Source organism: Coenobita brevimanus, chromosome 95 (assembly GCF_032717465.1).
Source record: "Coenobita brevimanus isolate Jiangsu-jjx chromosome 95, ASM3271746v2, whole genome shotgun sequence".
Taxonomy (NCBI): domain Eukaryota; kingdom Metazoa; phylum Arthropoda; class Malacostraca; order Decapoda; family Coenobitidae; genus Coenobita; species Coenobita brevimanus.
This window is the reverse complement of record NC_137048.1, coordinates 7,485,731-7,503,113: the sequence shown is the minus strand read 5'-3', so window position 1 is coordinate 7,503,113 and position 17,383 is coordinate 7,485,731. Positions and strand designations below refer to the sequence as shown.

General features: G+C 43.7%; 1 protein-coding gene across 1 annotated transcript in view; it reads left to right on the top strand.

Annotated features, from left to right (window-relative positions):
- Positions 1–17,150, top strand: part of LOC145413192 (uncharacterized) — a 481,698-nt gene extending 464,548 nt beyond the window's left edge. Inside the window, exons 19-20 of the mRNA XM_080282917.1 lie at positions 16,324–16,417; positions 17,008–17,150. Of these exons, the coding sequence (XP_080139043.1) occupies positions 16,324–16,417; positions 17,008–17,150 (237 nt within the window). The remainder of the gene's footprint in view (positions 1–16,323; positions 16,418–17,007) is intronic.
- Positions 17,151–17,383: the final 233 nt, after the last annotated feature.

Here is a 17,383-nt window from a genome sequence, read left to right as displayed (position 1 = left end):
TTGAAAGGGTACAGCAGGGAAGAAAGGTTGCTGGTTCTTTGAAAGCAGTGATAAGAAACAGGGAAGTGAGCATGGAAGTGAAAAGGTTACTACATGACAGTATTGTGATACCAACTCTAACGTATGGAAGTGAAGCTTGGACATTGTTGGAAGGACGCAAGTCGAGAGAGAGAGAGCAGTGGAAATGAGTTATTTAAGAGGAGCCTGTGGAGTCACATGGAGAGACAGGCTGACGAATGAGGATATAAAGGAGCGTTGTGGTGTGGATGTGGATGTGATAGGAAGTGTTATGAGGAACACACTGAGGTAGTTTGGCCATGTCGAGAGGATGGACGGTGAAAGACTGACGAAGAGAGTGTATTTGAGTGACGTGGAGGGGGGAAGAGGGAGGGGGAGGCCGAGGATGAGATGGAGGGATGGGGTGGAGAGGTATATGAGAGAGGGAGGTGTGAGTTGGGAGCAGGGCAGTGAAATGGCGGGGGACAGGATGACTTGGAGGCAATTTGTTTGTGGCCACCCCAAACGGGATTGAGTTATCTGGCAATAGATAGATAGATCATCAGCCATTCTGAGTAACCACTGCAGGACCAGCCTATCCCGACCGAAGTCGGGACGATACAGCCAATGTATCTCTACCACTGGCTGTTTGGTAGAGATTGTATGCAGGGTGAGACGTGCTTGTAAGTGTAATTGTTGTGTTGGAGTGGCTTTGGATGTGTGTGTAGTCTGTGAACCAAGTGTAATCAACCCGTGCAAGCCGACTGGGTGCAAGCATACTTTATAGTAAGTGACACTGGTTGAACCACAGCACCCCGTGTGTCCGCCAATGCAGTACGTGGCCGGGTGAACACTCCCAAAGTTTATTACCCTGGCGGGGCGCGAACCCTGGTTCACCTGTGTACGAAACGCACACTCTACCACTGTACCATAGAGGCTTCATATATATATATAATTGTGGTAGGTGGGGACACTCACCATCCTCTCACTGCTGTAGTGCTGCTCTCGGGTGTCTGCCCTTTCCTGTCCTCCATCTTTCTTTCCTTCTATCCTCTTCTGTCTTTCATTCCTTCAGTCTTTCCTCGTCCTTCTGCCTATGGATGACTTTACACTCCCTCATCTATCTTTCGTTCCTTCATTCTTTACTCTTCCTTCTGCCTGTGGGTGACTCTACACTGAGTGACAATCCAAATGGTTTCCTGTACACCGGGAAACCATTTACTACGCTGGGTGGTAACCATATAACCAGATTTTGGCGTCTGGTTGTTTAGTGGGTAATTATTGCACTCCAATTGGATTGAGCCAGTAAAGGTTTATATCCAAGGTGTGGTTGGGGTTTATTGCTCATGTAATTCCCGTGAGGGATGAGTGAGGCTGGTCACTCTCATCTTAAGTGTCAAGACCAACTTCCTAGCCCCGGGCTCCTACACTCCTCATGGGGCAACGTAGGATTGGGTGATGGATATATATATATATATATATATATATATATATATATATATATATATGTATATATATACAGTGCTCGTCAGAAGTATCGAGCACCTATGGCCGGGTGCGTAATACTTATGGCCAAAAAAGAATCGCCCATTTTTGGCAGTAAAAATTGAGCCAGAAGTTTGCGACGCTAGCATGATGTCATGGTGGCCTGAGGCCTTCCTATGCGCTGGTTGGCTCCCGCCTCGGTTGCCTACGGGCTGCCTGAGAAAGAGGAACTCCGCCGTGTCTCCCTCTCTTTTTGCGCCATTTTTTACGGAGTGTCCTGCAGTGTTTTAGCTTTCGCCACTTTGTTATGGCACCTACCTGTGAAGATAGCTATCAAGTGAAATCATATCCCAGATCATTGCTCTAAAGGAGGCAGGCCACCAAACAAAGGAAATTAGTGAATTGGTTGGTGCGGCTTGTTCGACAGTGCGTAGGTGGTGCGCCCGTTTTCGAGTGGAAAACAGTGGTGACGTTTGCACAAAGAAACCGCGGTCTGGTAGGCCCAGGAAAACTTCCCCGAGGTCTGTTAATGTTTTAAAACGTGCAGTGGAGTCTAATCCTCGTGTGAGTGCAGGGAAAATAAAGGAGAGCAACTCTGAAGTGTTTGGTGAGGTTTCTGTGCGCACAGTGTCTCGAAGGGTCCATGAACTTGGTTACACAAGTCACAGCCCTGTGAGAAAGCCTCTTCTCACATGTAACCAGCGACTTCGTAGGCTCGCCTTTGCTAACAGATACCTTAACTGGGGTGAGGAGCAATGGTTGTCAGTGTTGTGGTCTGATGAGGCAACGTTTAGTGTTACCTGTAATCGAGGAGCACGTGTGTACTGGCGCAAAGGTAGTGACCCGCTAGACCCACGTTACGTGGAAAGCACTGTAAAACATCCTGATTCACTCATGGTATGGGGTTGTTTCTCTGGGAAGGGTTTGGGGAAGCTTGTTGTGCTCCCCAAGAACTGCAGAGTGAATCAGGAGGTTTATCTGGAGCTTCTGTGTGATCATTTTCCAGAGTCCTTCGAGCTCACAGGTGCACGAGTGTTCCAGCAGAACGGTGCACTTGCTCTTAAGGCCAAATCGGTCACCAATTGGCTTCGTGACTGCGAGGTATCATTCATGAAAGACTGGCCAGGAAATAGCCCATACCTCAACCCGATAGAAAACCTCTGGTACCTCGTAAAGAACAATTTCCAAGGGAAGGACGTGAGCTCTCTCCCAAAGCTGGAAGCCGCCATTCGTGACTCCCGGGACAAAATACCCCTCCACCTGAGGAACCCCGCCCTTTCACTTCCAAGACGTCTCAGGTCCGTGAAGAAGCATAAAGGATACCCTATGAAGCACTAAAGGTAAATAAAATGCATTATTTATGTTTTTTCAATGTTGAAAGGTTTGTTTCGTAGGAGGGACACAGGGCACTCAATACATCTGACGAGCACTGTATACACACACACACACACACACACACACACACACACACATATATATATATATATATATATATTGATAAGCAACGTTGGGTCTGGTTAGTACTTGGATGGGTGACCGCCTGGGAACACCAGATGCTGTTGGCATCCCTACGTGTCAAGTGGGGTTGGTGGAGGATTAGTGCCCCTCCCTGTAAAACAATTAGCTCTAAGCCCTTGGCCACCCCGTTTGGGATACATGGCGTTTGTCTAAGAATTAAAGAAATATATATCGATATATATATATATATATATAGATATAGATATATATATATATATATATATATATATATATATATAGATATATATAGATATAGATATATATATAGATATAGATATATAGATATATATATATATAGATATAGATAGATATAGATATGTATATAGATATATATATAGATATATATATATATATATATATATATATATATATATATATATATATATACACAGGTAAGCCCTTAATTCACGTGAGGGTTAGGTTTTCAGACCCTTCGCGTATGTGGTAAATTCACGTATATGTTCTGCCCGTGTGTGCTCATAATTACGCATGTCTACTAAGTATATTACATCTGAATAATACTGTTTATGCACTACATATACCTTATAAAGTAGCATAAAGTATGAAAAACAACAAAAATGTAAGAAATTTAACACTGAAACCTGACAAGCACAGGCGTAGGTGGAGACACTTCAACAGTCTGGTGCACAAGCCCTCACTACCTCCCATATGCTTCATTCTGCCATCTTTATTGTCCAAACAGTTGACTCATTCACCCCAAACAAACGGTTCCGAGCCAGTTCACAGGCATAGGTGGAGACACTTCAGCACAGTCTGGTGCACTAGCCCTCACTGTCTCCCGTATGCTATGTTCTGCCTTCTTTATTGTAGGAACAGTTGACTCACCCCAAACACACAATTCCAAGACAATTCACCACGAAGTCAATTCACCATCAAAACATGGACGATTTCCTGTCATTCTATAAATATACTTATTATTGATTAATTAATACTTTAGTAACTAATTTTCAGGGGGATTTTATAACTCATATAAGTAAAAAACTAGTGTACTGTACTTGCTAAATAAACTGGTATGTAAATAAATAACGGGGAATCGTCCTGACGGAGAATTGTTGCCGACATTCCTCCCTTAAGTTTTTTCCAACACTTTAATTTTCTCTGTCAGCAACATCACTTTACTAGTCCGTTTTGGTGTGTTACCACATGCATCACTAGCACTATGCTTAACATGTTGGCAGACAAGGCAAGCAATCATTGGAAGGCAAAAAAGTAAGCCACAAATAACGATTCACGAGTCACGCATGGTTCGACCGTCGGATTCTTACTGACTGTGTGGTGCGTGGTAGACCGACCTCCCACACACACACACACACACACACACACACACATACATACATGTATGTATGCACATGGGCAGCAGGTAGGCAATTTTTATATTTTATTTATTTCTCTTGTATATTAAAATTATTTATTTGAATACTATAATTTTGTGTTTTAATTATTGTACGAAAAATTCGTGGATTAACCGAAATCGCGTGAAAACAGTTCGCGTGAATTAAGGGCTTACCTGTATATACAGTATATATATATATATATATATATATATATATATATATATAAGTAATCCCTCCAATATCCAACATAATAGGGCCATAGGCAGGTCCTGATAGTGGTCCTGTCCGGATATTGGGCCCAAGCTTATGGACTTGTACTTATGGACCCTAAATCAGAGAAACACCTATACAACTCCCTCTGGACATGCATTGCACCTATTTAAGACCCAAATCACACCAATAAGGGACATAAAAGACTGAAATAAATGCAAAAGAACCATAAAATTAGGTTTTAGAGGTGAGTTTATACAATATTAAACATTCTGGGTACTTACAAGTCCCTGGCTCCTGGACTGGTTTGAACTGCCAGGTTGCTGTCCACAGTTAATCCTCTGCACTCTAAATTTTAATTTCTTAACACTGCACAACACTGTAAATTCCTGTGTGTTCTAGTGGCGAGGTATTGCAATTTATTTACTGTTTATTCACAGAAAACAAGCACCTGTGGCTTGCACTGCTATGAGCATCTGCTCTCGATCGGAGTTAGACTGTGACTGTTGATGATGGCGGGGTAACAGAGTTGCCAGATCGCAACGGCCACATTACCAATCTCCTCAACTTTCATTACCAAATTTAACTTTTCATTTCCAAATTCGTAAAGCTAGCATTTATTCTTCACTAATTATAAATACAAGTGGAAATACATGTAATCACTCTCCTTATAATTAACACCATGTTGATTATTTTCACGCTATGTAGGGTAGCAGATTAATCAGAGAGAGCAAACAATCCACCATCTCCATCCTGTGTCTCCTCATACATGTGAAAAATCCATTTGGTAATGTATTATTCTGATTCATTACCAAACGAATTTTTCATTACCAAATTGGCCCACACTTGGTAATGAAAAATACCAAATGGCAACCCTGACAAGGGAGGGGGGAGGGGGGAGGAAGGAAGGGGTGAAGGGACCATGGTGTAACAGCTGTTCGGCGCCAGGCGGCAATTTCAAATTACGGGTGGGAAAAAAGTCAGATTTTTTCGAATTTTTCGCAGTTTTTGGTCCATTTTGGGAATATTGGATCCCAGGACAAATATGTCCAGTTAGTGGGGATGTTTGGATATTGGGCGTTCAGATATTAGAGGGATTACTATGTGTATATATATATATATATATACAGTAACCCCTCCAATATCCGGATCAATAGAGCCATCGGTAGGTTCGGATATTGGTTTTGTCCGGATATTGGGCCCCAGCTTATGGACTTGTACTTACGGACCCTAACACAGAGAAACACCTATACAACTCCCTCCGGACATGCATAGCACCTATTTAACACCCAAATCACACCAATAAGGCACATAAATGACTGAAATAAATGCAATAGACACATAAAATGTGGGTTTAGAAGTATGTTCATACATTAATAAACATTCTGGTACTTATGGACTCTAACCGAACCTAACCTAACCGAACTCTGAAAAACACATTCCTACTGCACATGCATGAGGTAAGTTTAGTATGGAAAGAAGTACAGTATGACACTTTCTGGTAAGTATAGTATGGGAAAAATACAATATGAAACATTCTGGTAAATATAGTATGGGAAATAGTACAACATGAAACATTTTGGCTACTTACAGCAAGTCCCTGGCCACCTCGATGAATAACCGCCTCCTCTCGGACTCTGACAGTAAGAACGATTTCCTGAAGCACTTGCACTACACTCTTCCTGAAGTCTTGCACTGAACTTAGTCACTAACACACAGAAGTCCGTTCTTTTCACAGTGTTCACTTTAGTCCAAATAATGTTCCATTAAATTTAAGTGTTGCACATAAACTTTTCCCAAGTTTTTTAAGTTTCCAAAGCCAAAACAAAGAAGGTTAGTTACGTTAAATTTCTTTTCTACTTAGTCTTTTCTCCCAACTTGAAAACCTTAACACAACACACCGTTTTTTTCACTGCACAACACTCAAAATTCCCGTGTGGTCTAGTGGAGAAGTTTTTGCTGTTTATTCACTGTCAGAGCCCGAGAGTATCACTGGCAGGCGTCCAAGGGGTGCATCGGTGGGTAGTGGTGATGGCGTACCGACTACAGAAGACTCTGAAGACAGCCGCAAACTCACGTCGAGCGGTGACTCTTGTCGCGGTGAGAGACAGGCGGGAAGTGGGGAGGATGCAGCGGCGCTCTATCGGACGTCGGAGGAATGACGAACCAAAACAATGCTCTCACGCGGCGCGCGCGGCAAGTTCAAATTACGGACGGCAAAAAAATCGATTTTTTTTTTCCAATTTTTTTGGATTTTCGGACCATTTTGGGAATGTTTGATCCCAGGACGATAAGGTTCGGTTAGTGGGGATGTTCGGTTATTGGGCGTCCGGATATTAGAGTGATTACTGTATATATATATATATATATATATATATATATATATATCTATACTATATATATATATACAGTATATACAGTAAAAGTCCAATATTTCGGCATCCAATTCCCCGGCAAATCTGACATTTCGGCAGTTTTGAGAAATAGTCCCATTTACGAAAATCTCCGATCGTTCAGCAGATTCTCCGATTTTTTTCGTCAGTCTTGAAATTCTCCATGAGGCTCGCCAGCTAGCTAGCCGCCTTTACCCGCCTTAGTGAGTGAGATAGTGAAAGTGATGGAACGAGTCTACCACTGCCATGAAGCTCAGAGGCTAGCTCTTTCTCCTATAGCATAAAGAGAGGACAAACATGTAGTGAGTCTAGCATGGGAAAGAGAATCTGTTTCGCCATTCTTCCGCCATTCTTCCGAGTTGTTGCCGTGCTGCTGCCGACTTCTCTTGATTCTTCTGTGTGCTTTGTGAACTTCGTACCGAATACCTCTGAAATTACTATTCGAGTGTGCTGGGGACTTCTTCCAGCAGTAGCAGACTCCAATCAACCCCTTCTATTGTACATATGTAAATAAGGAACCTACTATAAGTTTAGGTAAGTGCATGTGAACTTGTAGGCCTAATGTACCATTACATTTATATACAGTATGTTCACTAATTTCTTTATTTTTCATATTCATGTACAGAGATAGCCCGATTATCCGGGCTATATGGTGTTAAGGGGTGCCTGATTAATCCGAAAGCACGATTAATCCGGCGGAAACACAAGTACTGTACTGTTAGACTGATTTATTTACCGGTAAATGTACACTTAAGTACCAGAAAGACCTTTCCAGTTCAATGTATATTCCTCCAGCTTGTTTCAGTATTTTTCAGACTATATTCAGTTCGGTAAATCACGTTTTCTTACTGAAAGATTTCCTCCCTGTTAGTATCGTCACGTTCTAAAGCTGTACCTACGATTGTTTCCAGCACAATGGACGAAACTCATCGTACTCAAATGTGGACTTCGTTTCCCAACTTCCCAACTGAAGATTAGGTTAGGTTACATTATTAGGTGCAGTTAAGCTAGGTTAGGCCAGGTTTAAACACTTAGATTAGAACAGTGTCTTCTGCCATTACGTTAACGAATCAAAGAGTCGTCACACCAGAACAGATAAAAACAGCGGGGAAAGATTTAACAAGAAATGTTTATTTACCAACCCAGAAATAATCAGAAAAATATAACAGACTATCAGAATGAACTGATTTGGTAAGGTGCTTTTACTGCTTACAGCAAAGCGTATGTTTACCCACCTCAAATACTCAATTTCGTGAGTTCAGAAATTTGTGTACTCCCGTGGCAGACCTTGAAACCATTTTTTCAAAGTTATAAAGTCAGTTTCTTTTTCTTACAGATGTGAAAAGACTCGTCTGGTACACCTGGCTTTTTCCCCTCCTCCCTAAACCCATCTTGTGATTTGTTATGATTCGTGAAAGAAATTTAGGGGGCATGTTACATTAGAATTTAAACATAAAGTTAGGGTTCATGTTACTTTAGCATTTAAACATATCGGCGAAAACATCTGGGATGAAAGGACCGCCGAGCTGTTTGGGATTGTAGAGTAGGGTCGTATAAACATACCAGTGACCTTGGTTCCCTTCCCATAATTGTTCGCAGTTTTTATGGCTCTCCCTAACTTAACGTTACTGACACCGGTACAGTAAAGCATTGTTCATGGCTAACAGCCATAAGGGGTTAATGGAATACATTATTGTTTGTATCAATACTCTCTTTCACACATACACGAACGAACAAAAGAATGTGCAATAAATGTACACTTAACTGTAAGGAGCAGAAATAACTGTATGCTCTGTCGGTCCGAAATGTGTTGGGAAGCGACATCGAACAATGAATGTGGAACTGAATGCCACCTTACAAGAACACTTGAGATGAAAGTATTTTTTCTTATTAGTAAACATAATTGTTCCATTTCGTCCCCTATAATTGTGAAACTCTTAAATTTTCGTCCAAGCATACAGCGTAATAACCTTACCAATTCAATTCATATTCTCTAGTTTGTTTTTGTATTTTTCTAGTTTGTTTTCTCATTATCATAACGTTCCTTAAGCCTTACGTACGTTTGTTTCCGGCATATTGGAAAAAACTTACTTATAATTAGGGTGCATGTTACATTAGCATTTAAACATATCGGCGAAAACATCTGAGATGAAGTGGCAGGCCGCCTGACTGTTTGAGATGGTAGAGGAGGGTCGTGAAAACATACCAGTGACCTTCGTTCCCCTCCCATAATTGTTCGCAGTTTTTTATAGCTCTCCCTAACCCAACATCCCTGACACCGGTACTGTAAAGCATTGTTCGAGGCTGACAGCTATGATGGGGTTAATGGAATGCATTATTGTTTGTATTAATTCTCTCTTTCACACATACAGTACACTTAAGAACGAACAAAAGAGTGAACAGTAAATGTAAGAGGAAGAAATAACAATGCTCTGTTGGTCCGAAATGTGTTGGGAGGCGCGATACCTAACGAAAAATGCAGAACTCAATGCTAACTTATGAGAACGCATGAGATGAGTATTTTTTTTTTTTTTCTGATTAGCAGACATTCTTGTTTCATTTCGTTCCCTAAAACTAGGAAACCCATTACTGTACGAGGGGTGATTAGAAAGAAATGACAGTGAGTCCATAAACTTTTATTAGCATGAAGAACTATCAAACTATGACTCACATTCCTTCAAAGTACTCCCCTCCAACATCTATGCAGCGTTCCATTCTCTTTCTCCGCTTCATGAAGCAAGCGTGGTACTCTGAAGACGGTATACTTCGGAGTTCTGAATTGACGGTCCGTGCCAAGTCTTGGATGCGATGAAATTGCTTTCCAGCGATGGCAGATTTAATTTTTGGAAACAACCAAAAGTCACAGGGAGCCAGGTCAGGGGAGTAGGGTGGGTGGGGGAGCAGAGTTATACCTTGTTGTTCCAGGTACCGCATAGTGAGGCGAGCTTTGTGGGGTGCAGCATTGTCGTGGTGCAGCAAAAGGCGAGACCGACGGCGGGTTGGTGCGGTGTTGGCCTTGTGTTCCAAGACTTGTGGAAGGACCTGGTCTGTGTAGTATTAGGCTGTGATAGTGGACTTTTCAGGCATCACATCCACGCATATTGGTCCTTGAGAATTGAAAAAGATGGTGAAAAGGCGCTTCCGGCTGCGAAATCCTTCCTTCAAAATCTGAGGTCGAGGGTCTTCATCACCCAACCACACCATGTTTGACTGCTTGTCACGGGTTGTGAAGAATGAAATCCAACACTCATCTCCAGTAGCAACATCTGAGAACCGTTTTGGACCATTTGGTTCAAATTCAGCAAGCCAGACACGACAAATCCTCACCCGTTCAGCCTTTTGCTCATCAGTCAACAAATGGGGTATCCATCGACAACACTTCTTCCTCAGGTGTAATTGTTCATTCACGATGTCATATGCACTCCCATAACTGATATCAAGCTCCAAGGCTAAGAACCTAAGATTTTCAGTTGGATCCTCGTCAATGATGGACCATGCACGGACAGTTGTTGCTTCGGTCACGGATGTCCGGGGGCGTCCAGAGCGTTGTTCATCTTTCAATTCAGTTTTTCCTGCTGTGAAAGCACGAATCCAGCGGGAAACAGTTTCCAGGGAAGGAGTAGTGTCTGGATAAACTTGTAATAATTCCCCTCGAATCTCTGTTGCTTTCTTTCCCAGTTTCCACCTCGTAAAAATGTAGAACCTGCAGCCTTCTTTCGAGTAATCCATGTTTCTGGCCAGAGAGCAAAAACAAGAGTGAAGCATTCACTCACAACAATAAAACAAGAAAAGTCAGGCATACGGCGACAAGTTCAAACTCGTAAGGACAGGCAACTCTGCACTCTCCTTGCTCCCCTACCTCCCATCATTCAAGGTTTTCATGTTATAGCACGAACTGTCATTACTTTCTGATCACCCTTCGTACTTTTCGTCTAAGCATACAGCCTAAAGACCTCACCAATTCACTTCATATTCCTCCAGTTTGTTTTCTGTGTTTTTCTATTTTGAGGGTAGTAAATTACCTTCTCTTGCTGAAAGATTTTCTCTTTTATCACGTTCTTTAAGCCGTACCTACGATTGCTTCGGGCATGTTGGATGAAACTCATTGTACACAAAAGTGGATTTAGTTTCCCAATTTCCCAACTGGAGCCCAGGTTAGGTCAGGTTAGGTTAAATTATTAAGTAGTTAAGCAAGGTTAGGCTACGTCAGGAGTAACAGTTGCCTCACCAAACTCCATCCTACCACCCTTGTGATCGAGTTGTGAGCAGGAGGTGTGGGTGGGGGCAGGGTGAGCAAGACTCTCTCTGGTTTATCCATGCCTCTCTCCCTAGAAACTGGATGCTTCCTGTTTAAACCGGAGCTATCGTACGGATAATTCTATGAATTACTATACCACTGAACCATTGGGTCACGGCCCGGATATACCGAAAGCTGGATAATCCGAGCCTGGATAATCGAGCTTCCACTGTATAGTACTGTATTCATTACAGTATTGTACAGTATCAAACAGTATACAGTACTCTCTCCAAACACACTTGTAATGATATGAGTAATGATGATAGTGTTCACCGAAACATATAAGGTACTGAGTGGGTAGGGTTTTCGATAATTCGGCAATTTTGATATTTCGGCACTTGCCTGGTCCCATAGATGCCGAAAAATCGGACTTCTACTGTATATATATATATATATATATATATTGACAGAGTTAGAGAAAGAACAGAGAAATTAGTTGGAGAAGAACAGGGAAGCTTTAGGAAGGGAAGAGGTTGTGTAGATCAGATATTCATTCTTAGATCTTTTGTGGAAAAGTTTCTAGAGAAGGGAAAGAAGTTGTATGCGGCTTTCATGGATTTAGAGAAAGCATATGACAGGGTGGATAGACAAGGATTGTGGAAAGTGTTAAGAATATATGTAGTAGATGGGAAGTTGTTGAATGCTGTGAAGAGTATGCACGATTGTGCGATGGCTGCAGTGCGTGTGGATGGTGAACTAAGTGAATTTTTCTCTCTGAAAGTTGGGTTGAAACAGGGATGTGTCATGTCTCCATGGTTGTTCAATCTGTACATGGATGGGGTAATAAAAGAGGTACAAGGTAGGGTAGTGGATGTTGGAGTGGCCCTGGTGAGAGAGGATAGTGTTTGGAAACTCCCTGTACTGTTGTTTGCAGATAAAACTGTGTTGTTGAGTGAAGACGAAGGGGAGCTGCAAGGCTTGGTGGATGAGTTTGGGAGAGTGTGTAAGAAATGGTATCTAGGGGTGAATGTAGGGAAGAGTAAAGTGATGGTCTTTGAGAGAGGTGAAGTCAGTGAATGTACAGCAAGGTTAGATGGTGAGGAATTGGAAAATGTGAGTACGTTTAAGTACTTGGGTAGTGTGATGAGTAAGGATGGAGGTTTGGAGGGTGAAGTGCTTGAAAGGGTACAGCAGGGAAGAAAGGTTGCTGGTTCTTTGAAAGAAGTGATAAGAAACAGGGAAGTGAGCATGGAAGTGAAAAAGTTACTACATGACAGTATTGTGATACCAACTCTAACGTATGGAAGTGAAGCTTGGACGTTGTTGGAAGGACACAAGTCAAGAGTGAGAGCAGTGGAAATGAGTTATTTAAGAGGAGCCTGTGGAGTCACATGGAGAGACAGGCTGACGAATGAGAATATAAAGGAGCGTTGTGGTGTTGATGTGGATGTGATAGGAAGCGTTATGAGGAACACACTGAGGTGGTTTGGCCATGTGGAGAGGATGGAGGGTGAAAGACTGACGAAGAGAGTGTATGTGAGTGAGGTGGAGGGGGGAAGAGGGAGGGGGAGGCCGAGGATGAGATGGAGGGATGGGGTGGAAAGGTATATGAGAGAGGGGGGTGTGAGTTGGGAGCAGGGCAGTGAAATGGCGGGAGACAGGGCGACTTGGAGGCGATTTGTTTGTGGCCACCCCAAACGGGATTGAGGCGTCTGGCAATAGATAGATAGATATATATATATATATATACAGGTACTGTATGTATTTATATACAGTAATCCCTCTAATATCCGGACGCCCAATAACCGAACATCCCCACTAACCGAACCTTATCGTCCTGGGATCAAACATTCCCAAAATGGTCCGAAAATCCAAAAAAATTGGAAAAAAAATCGATTTTTTGCCGTCTGTAATTTGAACTTGCCGCGCGCCGTGTGAGAGCATTGTTTTGGTTCGTCATTCCTCCGACGTCCGATAGAGCGCCGCTGCATCCTCCCCACTTCCCGCCTGTCTCTCACCGCGACAAGACCTACGCTCTTCGTCATGGCTGCCCACGTGCTCGCTTTTGTGGTGGTGCCGTACTTGCTGCAAGGCCTCCTGCTGCTCTCTGCCCTACTCTTAGTGTGTGTGATGATGGCCCCGCCTCTTGAGAAAAGGAAGAGAGTGGTGTTGACTCTGGAGAAGAAACGGGAGATATTGGAGAAGGTTGATGCGGGTTGGTCTTCCTCTCGCATTCTCCGCGAGTTCAACCTGGCCCGGTCGACTTTGTTTGATATCAGGCGTTCCCGAGACAAGCTCATGCAGTACACGGCTGACTTCTCGTCGAGAAGCAAACGCAACGTGGAGAGGAAGGTTATGTTTACTCCCAAGTATGCAGAGATCGACCGCTCCACGTTGATTTGGTATCGACAGCAACGTGCAGCTGGTGTGATGGTACGTGGAACGGAGCTGAAGGCTGCTGCTGAGAAGTTTGCAAGGCTTCACGACGCCCTAGACTTCAAGGCATCCGAGGGTTGGCTCTTCGCGTTCAAGTTGCGACATGGCCTTACTAACCGTAAAGCACATGGCGAAGCATTGGACGCTAACGAGGATGGAGTGGACGAGTTTCGGCACAAGGTGAAAGGCTTGATCGACAGGGAGGGCCTCACTCTCGGTCAAGTCTATAACGCTGACGAAACTGGCCTATTCTATCGCTCGGTGCCAACGAACACTCTCGCCGATGAGACGGAGAAGCGTGTACCTGGCCGCAAGCTTTCTAAGGAACGGATATCTGCTTTGTGTTGTGCCAATTCTAACGGCATGCACCGGCTTAAGCCCGTTATTGTTGGCCGTGCAAAGCAGCCTCGGTGCCTTCGTGGGGTGATGGATGTCCTTCCTGTCGTATGGTACCATTCTTTGAAAGCATGGTTCACAGCTGTGATTTTCAAAGACTGGTTTCACCATCACTTCGTCAAGGAGGTCATACATTACCAGACGAAGACACTGGGAATTCCTCGCGACCAGGTAAAGGCTCTCCTTCTCCTCGACAATGCACCTGCCCACCCGTGCGACAAGGACTTGGTTGCTGAGAATGGCCGTATTAGGTGCATGTTTCTGCCACCTAATACGACTGCTCTCATTCAACCAGTGGACCAAGGAGTGATCGTGGCAACAAAGCGCCTGTACCGTCGGAAGTTCCTGGACGAGGTGATGGTGGTTCTCGAGGACGAGGACGAGCGCAGGGAAGGACGTGACACTCGAGGCAAGCGGACTTTGGAAAACCTTCGCCGCTACAACATCAAGTCTGCGCTGTACAACTGGGCTAGTGCATGGAAGGAAGTCCCTGTGAAAACTCTTGAAAATGGTTGGTCTCGTCTGCTTCTCGGAACAGATGTGGAGTACGATTTCCTAGGGTTTGACGTGGATGACTTCCATGCACGGCTACGTACGCACGGCGACGATGTTGATGTGGACGATGTTCGTGAGTGGTTGGACGACGACGAGGGTGATCCTGGGTATCAGACGTTGTCTGATATCGAGATCGCGTCTTCGGTTGCTGGTGTCAGTCCCGAACTTGAAGATTCCGACGACGAAGGCGATGATGATGCAGACTCCGCCCAGCAGGACACTACTCCAGCCATCCCCAAGCTGAGCGCACTCCGGGAACATCTAGAGTTCGTCCTAGACTACCTGGAACACCCGGACTGCGACAGGGAGATGGGGCCCTTGGGACTCGTGGAGGAAGTGCGTGCTTTCCGGCAGCGCATCATCAATCGCCAGAATCGTCGGTCCTTGCGTCCAGTCAACGATTGACAGTTTTTTCAGGCCCGTGACCCCCGCTGTGCCAAGCCCTGGTTCCACTCCGTTGCCTCCCCAAGACAGGCCCTCATGCTCCGAGCCACAGCCCAGCACATCAGCTACAGTGGAGTCACCGCTCGACGTGAGTTTGCGGCTGTCTTCAGAGTCTTCTGTAGTCGGTACGCCATCACCACTACCCACCGATGCACCCCTTGGACGCCTGCCAGTGATACTCTCGGGCTCTGACAGTGAATAAACAGCAAGAACTTCTCCACTAGACCACACGGGAATTTTGAGTGTTGTGCAGTGAAAAACGGTGTGTTGTGTTAAGGTTTTCAAGTTGGGAGAAAAGACTAAGTAGAAAAGAAATTTAACGTAACTAACCTTCTTTGTTTTGGCTTTGGAAACTTAAAAAACTTGGGAAAAGTTAATGTGCAACACTTAAATTTAATGGAACATTATTTGGACTAAAGTGAACACTGTGAAAAGAACGGACTTCTGTGTGTTAGTGACTAAGTTCAGTGCAAGACTTCAGGAAGAGTGTAGTGCAAGTGCTTCAGGAAATCGTTCTTACTGTCAGAGTCCGAGAGGAGGCGGTTATTCATCGAGGTGGCCAGGGACTTGCTGTAAGTAGCCAAAATGTTTCATGTTGTACTATTTCCCATACTATATTTACCAGAATGTTTCATATTGTATTTTTTCCCATACTATACTTACCAGAAAGTGTCATACTGTACTTCTTTCCATACTAAACTTACCTCATGCATGTGCAGTAGGAATGTGTTTTTCAGAGTTCGGTTAGGTTCGGTTAGAGTCCATAAGTACCAGAATGTTTATTAATGTATGAACATACTTCTAAACCCACATTTTATGTGTCTATTGCATTTATTTCAGTCATTTATGTGCCTTATTGGTGTGATTTGGGTGTTAAATAGGTGCTATGCATGTCCGGAGGGAGTTGTATAGGTGTTTCTCTGTGTTAGGGTCCGTAAGTACAAGTCCATAAGCTGGGGCCCAATATCCGGACAAAACCAATATCCGAACCTACCGATGGCTCTATTGATCCGGATATTGGAGTGATTACTGTATATATATATATATATATATATATATATATATATAGTTTCCTGTAAGCCAAGAAACCATTACAACGCTGGTAGGTAACCATATAACCAAACCATACATGCTCCCTTCTTGTCAACAAGTGGGTTGGTGGAGGGTTAGTGCCCCTCCCCGTAAAACAAATACCTGTAACTCAAAGTCAAATGGCCACCCCTTATGGGATTATTGCGTCTTGCAATAGATTGATATATATATATATATTTAAATTTGTTTATTTATTTATTTTCAGGCTGTCAGAAAGTATTGCTTAGAAGATGACCTCATACTTGACTCAGGGAAGCTGCAGCAGTTGGACAAGCTCTTGCCACAGCTGAAGCAAGAAGGTAACATTTATCATATATGGGTCATATCTGTTTATTTGTCTACAGTTATATTACTGGTTTCACTCAGGGACTCTTCTTATAGAGGATGAGTTTTTCAATAGTCTCTTTGTGGTGTATTATTCTTTTTTACATTCCTCTAGTTCTCTATGTCACATTTTTTTTTTCTCTTCAGCTCTTATTAATTATTTACCTCTTTGCTTCGATGACCTGGAGGTTTTCCATGTAGTGCTCGCACAGGGTACGCAGGATCATCTCGCATCCCCTGAACTGGGGGTGGGTGGGGGGTGGAGCATACCATCCATATATGGAAATTTCATCTCAGGAGCGTGGTCCCCAACTCGATCAAACCGGTTCGTACATATGTCCAGGCAGCGGGACATCTCAAATTGCCCCAACAGTGATGTCATGACCGCCATGATTCTCCCATAATCCTCCACATGCCACTCTACCTTGACCTACGAAAAACATGTGGAGTGATGACTGCAACCTTGCATGATCTACACAGGGATGCCCTTGCTGTCCCTGCCATGTAACTGTAGTTGTATCCTGTAGTGACTTACTGGGTGCCCAGTGTTAACTTCTGTGGTCAGTTATAGCATCGTCCACTGATCAGAAGCCCCGGCTGGAATTTTATATTACGAAGATTCTGGAGTTTTTAGAAAGCACCTGTGAAATATCAGTGAATAATATAATTGCCCAGATTGAAAAGGAGGCGGCAAAGCAGGCTCAGTGAGCAGAGTAGAGAGCAGAGGCACAGTGTGCCTTCCAAACACACATTTTTCAGAATTAAAGATGTTACACCCATTATGGAATGAACTATACTTCTAGAGTATTAACAAGCGATCTCAGCATTTCATTACCTTCAACCCTCCATCTATATTCCAGTTAACTACCCTCGCCCCCTATTCACCTGCCTAGCCAACATGCCTGCCTGCCTTGCTTTGCCTTGCCTTGCCTTGCCTTGCC